The sequence below is a fragment of the Asterias amurensis genome, chromosome 1, assembly GCF_032118995.1.
Source record: "Asterias amurensis chromosome 1, ASM3211899v1".
In the NCBI taxonomy this organism is placed as follows: Eukaryota; Metazoa; Echinodermata; class Asteroidea; order Forcipulatida; family Asteriidae; genus Asterias; species Asterias amurensis.
Window position 1 is genome coordinate 37,100,984 of NC_092648.1, and position 9,406 is coordinate 37,110,389.

Consider the following 9,406-nt stretch of genomic DNA (forward strand, 5'->3'; position numbering starts at 1 on the left):
AAAGACACACACATTGTACCGTACAACAGCAAACGCCAGCCCTAAGGGTTATTTCTTGGTCCAAGTTGGGTCATTTTGTGTGTGTTAATTTTGTCAATTTTAATTTGACAGTTGGAAACAAGTTCACTCCCACAAATTTGCCAACCCCCCCCCCCCCCCCCTCCTCTCCCCCAGCAATGTATAGATCAACAGTTATTTTTTAGCTATTATAAAACTATTTATTAACTTTCTATTTCATGCTAAATATTCTTGCTGGGTAGAGAAACCGACAGAGGGCGCTATAGTAAGCTGAAGTGAGCAGAAAACTGTGGTGTTTTGTTCGTCTATCTTTTTTTTATCTTTCGACGGCGCCGGCGTACGTGAACTGCATCTACCACTCGAGTGCAGGACGGGCCCAGTTTTCATTAAACTTTAACTATTACTTCTCATCTGAATTCTCGAGTGAATTTCGCCATGGAAGACAATCAAGTTCAACCTGATATCGTAGGTGATCCAGATCAAGAAATTGAAGAACTCACAGGTAGATTAAAGGAGATATTTGTTGGGGAAATGGTTCAACCTTTTGGCTGTGTTTTGTTTCCATCCACAGCCTTGTTTTGCTCACTGTGGACTTGTGGTCGTAAAACATTCACTCTGCTCTATTATGAGGGGAGGGGAGGGGGTCGCTGTGTTTGTCTGTTTGTTTGTTTGTTTGTTTGCTTGCTTGCTTGCTTGCTTGCTTGCTTGCTTGTTTGTTTGTTTGTTTGTTTGTTTGTTTTAAATAGGGAGGCCTAATATTTTTTAGAAAGATTATTATTAGTTTTTTTGTTCTTAAAAATGATATCTTAATAAAATAGTACCGTAGTAGAGCAAGGAACATCATCGATCGTGGGAACGGGATATCATTTTGAGGGAATGAGCGAAGAAATTTTGATAATTTTCCGTATGGCGCCACCACTTTCGCTCATTTTTACATAAAGGGATATCTCATTGAGGTAAATTAGATACTATATTATTTCATATCGAATGAAAAAGTGGTGGCACCATACGGAAACTTTTCCAGATTTTTTTTGTCTCTGTTGTACAGGCTCCTTAGCAAGGAGATTAAATACATTTCGACAAGATAAGATTAACCAAACTTATAAAAAGTATAATAAGAATGACAGGCAGAACAATAAATAAATTTGAGATTATTTAACAAATTGTAAATATAACAAATCTTTTATTGATTTGTGACACTTTTATCCCCAGGTATGGCACGTGATGAAGCAATCATCGCACAACAAGAACGAATACAAAATGAGGTAACAGAAGTAAACAGATGTGTTGCAAGGCTTACTCAATTAAATCTAGTGTTGTAGTGAAAACTGGAGAGAAAAAAAACCCCAAAAACAGAAACAGACAAAAAGTTTAGATGGTTTTGTAAAAATTGTTTGAGACAAGGTTATTTATTTCGGCCCTTTCAAAAGCAAGTTGAGACTTTTGAATAGTAATTGCATTGGAGATAAAAAATGTTTAGTTTTTATGCTCAGCACGTATCTGCATGATGTATTATTAAAGAACATTCATAAATACCCGAGACAGTTTCTCTACTCCTATTGGTGGAGAGCGCGTCACGTGGGGGTGTTTAAACGGTTGATAATGACCAGTGTTTATGACCGGCTGGCTTCCGCATGTCGGCGCGCAAGATTATCATGCAGAACGCGCAATTCATAGCTTCGTAACAGCGTGTAATCTATTTCTAAGCGCACTCGCGTAATCTATTTATAAGCGCGCGCGCGCATTCACACAACCCACCCGCAAAATACTCTTCACAAAGTTTTTGAAAAAAATATTTCAAACTTCAAATTTTCCAACTGTCAAAGTGTCTGTAATTGTATTTTTTAAACATTTTTTGACAAAAGGGCATTTATGAATGGGAATAAAAGAGTAGTGACTCGTTTTACACGTCCGTTTAAAACCTTACAGGGTCGTTGACGTGCGATAAAGGCCGTCGCCTTCGGCTCGAGCTTTTATCACTCGGCAATTCGACCCTGCCGGCTTTAAACGGCCGTGTAAGAACTCTACCCTTTTATTTCCTTAATAAAGAATCTCAACCTGTCAATCAAAATTAATCATTCAGAAAATCAAGTCTTTAATCCCTACGTAGGCAAGAATTTATTGTGTTCACAAATTTTCTATCATGTCAGTGATTGAACACCTTGGCCCAGTGGTTGGACTACAGGACTTGCAAACACAAGGTTGTGGGTTTGAATCCTACCAAGACTATTATCGTTGTTGTCTAGTTATTGAATCGCTATTTCTTGATTTGTTCAACTCATAATCATAGACGTATGAGAGAGATTGGCTGTTGCCAGCTTGGTAATTATATCCACTTGTGGGAGTTCGCCAAGTTCCCTTGATGGGAAGATCATCTAAACAAACATGCAAATAAACTTTTGGGTAAGATTTCTGGTCTGTGATGACAAATCTCTGCGCAAATTTGAGGAGCTGGTACTGCTGGGGCAGGCCTGGTTAGTCTCAGCATGGTTGGTTTCATTAGGTGAGTATTGAAATGAATTGATTCCATTGATGAGTTAACTGGGTTCTGATATATCAGTATGTCAAATATAGCTTCACTGATAACAGTGTATTGAGATATCTGAGACCATCTTCTACATGCAGGAAAATCAGTCAATGTTCAGATGTTTGTACTCTAAGAATTAGAGTGCTTTGATTAGACGCACAATCCAGTTTGTGTCTATGTCTAAGTAGATTATAACATTTCAAGAAAATATGTGTTTGTTTTGACACATTTTTTTTTTTTTTTTATGCCTCAGATTGTATCCCCTACCAAGCATTGATTTCACAATGACAAGAATAAGTATTGTGGTCTAGTTACTGAATCAAAATTATTGATTTGTGCAATTTATAATCGTAGACTACAACTCGTGCAAGGTTCCATTAAAACAGTTGTACATCTATCCAGCTACTTGTCAAAGCCTATTCAGCATCTAGACAAGTTTTAGTGGAACAGTGTAAGTGACCGAGTAAGTTGCTCAACATGGCTTCAATACAGACGGTTGTGGCTTCAGAGTTGCAGGGTATTCATCACAAAACCAGATTAGTTATTTTTAAAGTATGTGTTTCATTTGTTATTGAATTAACAGATCAAGGAGAACAATCCACTTGTTAGTCAGAGGTATCCAATTAGTGTGTTATGTGAGGAGTACTTAGATGATCAAGTATACAGGAAAAAGATTGACGTAAGTAATAACCAGTAAAATGTAAATTAAGAGTGCTTTAACTATTGATTTAAATCAACTTTTATAAATGTGTCCAAGGATATGAGTGGTATTTGTTATGGTTGTGCTCTCTCTAACAGGCTGGTCCTTGGGAGAGCACAATTTAGATTCAATAAATTATTCATCATTATTATGTATAAATGTTAGCTGCTGCATACGATACATTCCCAACGGACCAGTTGTCAATACATCAAACATTTTAATTACTTTTGACCAAAGGACTGATAAACCAATGTTGTTATCTTACAGGATTTATCAAGACAATATTCTCACATCAGGAAAACAAGGGGAGATGGGAATTGTTTCTTCAGGGCATTTGGCTTTGCTTATCTAGAAAGATTGCTTACAGATAAACGAGAGCTTCAAAGGTGAGTGGCAAGTAGTTTTACTTCTGCTTCTTCTACTTCTAACTTGTCAAAGCCCGTCGGTGACTTGGATGAGGGAGCTAGCACATACTGCTGTAGTTGGTAATTGAGAAATGCAAAATTTAACAAGCAGTAAAGTCTGGATTAAACCTTGTGTAACTTTTTTGTTTTATTCCATTTATTCTAATTATGAAGTCATTGACTCTCAGAAAAGTGACTTCAATCATTGAATCAGTGACCCCAATTGAGAGAAGACAATGAAGGAATTTTCAGTTGTGGATGTGGGGGGACAACTTCGAGGGTTTATTTCAGGGAAAACCCACACAGTCAGTAAGGGACTTAAAACCCAGTGATTCCAACTGGGGTTCTAGAGGTGGAAGGCGAGAAAGGGTACCACAGTTGTGTACCTTTAAAAACCTAGAGGTTACAAACAATCCTGGGGTCACAGAAAAAAAAAACCTGGGTTCACACAAGGTTCCAACCGAGTTATCGCTTGTTTAGTTTTACAGCCGTTGCTATGATGTCATAAATGGTAATAATTGTTTTTGTTTCTTCTGTTTAGATTTAAAACCATAGCAGAGAGGAGTAAGGCTCAGCTTGTAGATCTTGGTTTCCCTTCATTTACCATCACAGACTTCCATGAAACAGTAAGCTCACATTTGGTATCTCTCTATCAAATGAACAATACTGCAGTTTCTCAGGATGTATCAAAAACTTGGGTGTGATCCTTGGATACCTGGCCGTTACAGGTTGTATGGCTTCTGATTAGCACCCCTGAACAAAGAAATTGATAAAATGGGGAGACCACCAACATGAGGGGTTTGATAGCTTGGTTTGTGGAGCTCAAGCACATTAATCTTTGGGTCGCCAGTTCAAATCTTAGTTAATTATTCTTTGTTCACCTCAAAAAAAAGTTTAATGCAAAGTGGACTTAAATTGTATAAATGTTCATAATATTTGTCGTTGTGATTACCATTTATCAGGCTCGATTTTCTTTCTACTTTAGTCTGATTTCTAATTGTTTGGTCTGGAAAAATCTGAAAATTTGTTATTTATAAAACCAAAATGTCTATAAAAGCCTGTACATTTAGGTCAGCCCTGGTACTCGATAAAATATTGCTCCCTTTTTCCACAGACCAAAAATGACTGGACAGTCAAATGACTGGATAATGTAGCACACCCCTCAAGGCACTGGACACTATTGGTATTTTTTACTCATAACAATTGTTAGCATAAAAACCTTCTTGGCACCGAGCAATGGAGAACTGTTGATGGTATGCAATACTGTGAGAAAAAGCTCCCTCTGAAATAACACCTTTTTTATGAAAGGCGTAATTTCTCACTCAAATAATAAAATACTTTTATTAAGCCATATGAAAGCACACAAATTTGTGCAACAAGGGTATTTTTTCTTTTATTATTCTCTTGCAACTTTGATGACTAATTGAGCAAATTTTCTCAGATTTGTTATGCTATGCATATGTCGGGATATACCAAGTGAGAATACTGCTAAATGTGTCCAGTTGTGGGGTCTACAAAGAGTTAGGACTAGTCTTATCTTGAGTTAGGACCAGTTACTCATCCTAACTTAGGACTATCCATGCAATTTGTATATATCCTAGGACTAGTCCTAAGTTAGGACTAGTCCTAACTCATTGTGAAATCGACCCCTGTACCGCTAAGAAGGCCGACGTTGCTAATCCACTTTGTAATATATTTATATCCACAGTTCATGGAGGTAATTCAACAAGTTGAGCAGCAACCTGAAGTAGGTGAATTAGTGGATACATTCAAGGATCAAGGCATCAGTGACTATATTGTAGTTTACTTGAGGTTATTGACCTCAGGTCAACTCCAGAAGGATGCAGAGTTTTATGAGAATTTCATTGAAGGTGGAAAGACGGTCAAGGAATTCTGCCGCAGGGTAAATAGAAGCTATTCATTTATTTGGGGTTTAATAATATGGTGGTTGATTCTGGGAAGTTTGATATGGGTTATAAGTATGAGGTCATTGTTTGTTTTTTGTCAACGTAATGCTGATTTATGAGCAAAATTGTCATGAAAGATACATGAAAGTCACATGTGAAAGTTTCCGCTGAATATAGTCTCTACTTGTTAAGGCAACAGCGAAAAACTGTCACAGAATTGTCATCAAGAATGGTGAATCCATCCCTGTTTAGCGAGGTGACATCGGACACCAACCACTTCTCTGGCTGCAGCATTCACAAACAGACTCCTCAGAAATTTGAGTCTCCAAAACTATCCTTGCTGGTCATGTTTCTGCCATAATAAACCAGCTTATTGTGTCCTTTTTTGCAAGCCTGATGCCCCTAGTCGTAGAGCTTTCCCCAACATGACCTTGAAATCATCCATTTAGGCTGACACTGGTCTCAGTCCATCTCTCTCTAACACTATGCTTGACAGAGACATCAAGTCATCATGGTAGTGAATGAACAAATGAATGAATCAGTAAATAGCATGAACCGCTATTGTTTGTATTAACATTTTCCCCTATCTGTTAACACAGGAGGTTGAACCCATGGCCCAAGAGAGTGACCATATCCACATCATTGCCCTGACCTCTGCCCTAGAGGTCGGAGTTCGTGTTGTCTACCTAGATAGAGGAGATGGTGGCAAAGTTATCCCTCATGACTTCCCAGAAGGTTGTACACCTCAGATTGTTCTTCTGTATAGACCTGGACATTATGATGTTCTTTATCCTCTCAAAGGATCATAGAACAAAGTTAAATAGTTACTTGTCCTCTATAAATAGTTAACCCTCCTACTTTCCATAACATTTGCCTGTGAGCCAACCTACCATTCAAGACCTTTTAACTGCAAGGTTTGTATGATAGAAAATCTGTGCAATACCATAGTTGAGGTTGGCATACTTTTTTTATCACTCAAAAACAGTATGGATAATGAATGGTTAGGCAGTAGGAGGGTTAGGATTGATCATACTCCATGTTTTGATCTCTTTAAGAAGATGTGTTGGCTCTGGGAAGAGTAGGTTGGTTTGTTCTCAACATGTCAACCAGATTGATGTATTGGTGTAAGAATTGCATCAGGATAAGACTTTTACTTTGGTTGTTGAGGGTTTTATCTTTACCCCAATCTGTGATATTCTCGGTGGTCTAGTGTTATTTTTTTACAAAATTTTGAGTTCGAATCCCAACAAAGAAACCTCATTTCTCTGCAGGACTTTGGAAAGCACTGAGTGTACAGTGCTTGTCGTGCATCCAAATAAGGGTATAACTAAAATATACTCAGTCTGTTCAAGTCAACAACAGGAGACTGAATGGAAGTTTTAGGGAAAGCTGGTCCCAACTTGCCTTCAAAGAAGCTCTTTTTAGAGCCACTATCTCTGTTGAAAGAGATGGTTACACGATGTATCCACAAGATTCAACAATGGTCTATCCATAATGCAAAGCTTGATGGAGAATTCTGATTTTGTATTCTTGCATATCCTATATTGAAAGGGGCCAAAATTTAAGTTCACATTCACAACAATGCTCTATTCCGATTCAACAGTTTTGAGTCTTTCCTAAACTCCACCAATCTGTAAATCCTAAACTGTTGACATTATGACGATCCTATTAACCAAAGTAAAAGAATTCATGTGTAATGGGATGAAGTTGGACTGAATTGCAAACAAGATATGCCATAAGTTAACTTGAAGTTGACTTAGTGACACACAGTTTTATACTAATAAGCCTTTAGTTTGAGACCTGTAATGTTATCTAAATTGAATAAAAATTTTACAGAGTCCAGACACCTACCTGAGAAACATTGTTTCAAAATACTATGGACTATTCGGACATTTTAAAAAGATTGAATATTAAAAAAACGGTTATTAAACTCCACTTTCTTGAAATGAAATGATTTTCTTCTGTTTGTCTGCGTTTGTCTTATCGCTAAGCAGTTAAAGTAAATAGGTTTAACAGTAGCCTGTTAAATATCGGTCTTCGTGCCACAACTTCATACTAAGTCACAGTGTAGCAAAGACAGATGTCAAACCAGATTATTTCCAGTTTCTTTAAAGACTCTGGACACCTTTGGTAATTGTCAAAGACCAGTATTCGTGCACTCAATTGGTCATCGAAGTTGCAGAAGAAAAGAAAGAAAAACAGCCCTGTTTGTGTACTTTGATCTGCCTAATAAAAGAGTTCTTGGCCTTACAACCAGAATAAATGAAATTAAATGAAATGGCTACAGTTGGAGCAGAATTCAGGCGTGACTAGAACTATGACATTTGGTCATATTCAAGAGTTGTAAAACATCTTTTGTAAAGTCTTTAATTGAGAATTTTTTTTAAAGCTTTAGCATTTGTAAATAATAGTTTCAGTAGATGTCGTCTTTGATAGAATTGTCACATTTCTTGTTCCCCCCCCCATGTTTTTTGTCATATCAAGATTTTGCTGAAAGAATAATTATTTATTTGTATTAAAAATGGAAGAGGGTGTTAGAATGTGTCTTTTCAGTGATTTGCTCTCGTAAATATATATTTTAATTGACAATCCATTTCCTTGCCAAGAATCAAATGAGACAGTTATCCTTAATCGCATTGTTTTGTCGTTTAAAATCAGTTGGACTTGTTGACAGTTTAAATTCATTTGTGTGAAATGCAACTTATTTACATGGATCCTCAACATTCTTTAAATGGAAGCTAGTTCAATGCATTTCCTATGGCCTACTGATAAGCGTTCTGGCCAAAATATGTTTATCTTTTGAAAGAACAGTGTACTGTTGTGAACCACCTTTCTCATTTGGGTACAATGCACTGTATTTCTTACAATGAATTTTCCTTTTTTTTCAGGAAAAAGTTGCTATTTTTTCCCTGCCAATAAAAAGCGAATCTTAGAGTGCAAGGTTTATATGAATAAAAGAATAGCAGTCTTGGCAGCAAGAAAAACGCATCCTTTTTAATGTATTCTATTATAATTTTTGGTTTGTAGAAAATTTAAAATTTCTGAGGAATTTGGAATCCCCAAGTTGTTAATCCAACTAGATATGACAATGATCAGACAGAAATTTGCATAAATTATTCACCCGCTGCCAAAACATAGGAGTCAAATTGCCTTTAGCTACCAGGCAACCTCGATATAGTCTAGTTGGTAAGACACTGCTCAAGAATTGCAAGGGTCGTGGGTTCGAATCCCACCCGAGTTACATGCCTGTGATATTTTTTCTCAGGACTCGGGGAAAGTACCGAGTATACACACATCATCGGTGTATGGTAAAACCAAAATTACATTCTTTATCCCTGATGCAAATTTAACATCTCTTATAAATTATTCACATTTGCTGAAAGATTGACTCCTTCTAAGTCATGTAATGTTTTGTGCTGAAATGCTTTGACAAATTTCGTCATGTTTGTTGAGCATGCCACATGCACAAAGAATACAAGAAAATAACTTGTACTTTGTGCAGATGCTTAGAGCTAGTGTAAATGTCCTATTAAAGTATCATGTAAGGGCACACCTCAAAAATCATTCAGTAGTTTCATATAAGTTAACCAAATGTACTGCGCAGATTACTATGAAAAAGATGCCATGCCTGATGTACAAAACAATGTTTAAATGGGCCTTGCTGTAAATGGTAGCGCTCTCTATGTTGAAATGAAGGAATTCTGCAAACTCTTAAGGGAGTTGACATGCTTTCTGAGCAGCACTTGTTAAAGCCAGTGGCACTTTGAAACTTGGTTTAAAAACCTACTAATACCTGCTTTTATTAATCTCAATGCAAAATGAAAAGGAAGAAGACACGTACGCAAATTGA

At 36.9% G+C, this 9,406-nt stretch overlaps 1 protein-coding gene across 1 annotated transcript; it reads left to right on the forward strand.

Annotated features, from left to right (window-relative positions):
* Positions 1-354: 354 nt before the first annotated feature.
* On the forward strand, positions 355-6,723 carry LOC139938867 (ubiquitin thioesterase OTUB1-like). The gene is made up of 7 exons (XM_071934514.1): positions 355-520; positions 1,231-1,283; positions 3,129-3,224; positions 3,513-3,631; positions 4,191-4,275; positions 5,358-5,552; positions 6,156-6,723. The coding sequence occupies exons 1-7, from the start codon at positions 454-456 to the stop codon at positions 6,363-6,365; spliced, it is 825 nt and encodes a 274-aa protein (XP_071790615.1). The 5' UTR covers positions 355-453; the 3' UTR covers positions 6,366-6,723.
* The last annotated feature ends 2,683 nt before the right edge of the window (positions 6,724-9,406 follow it).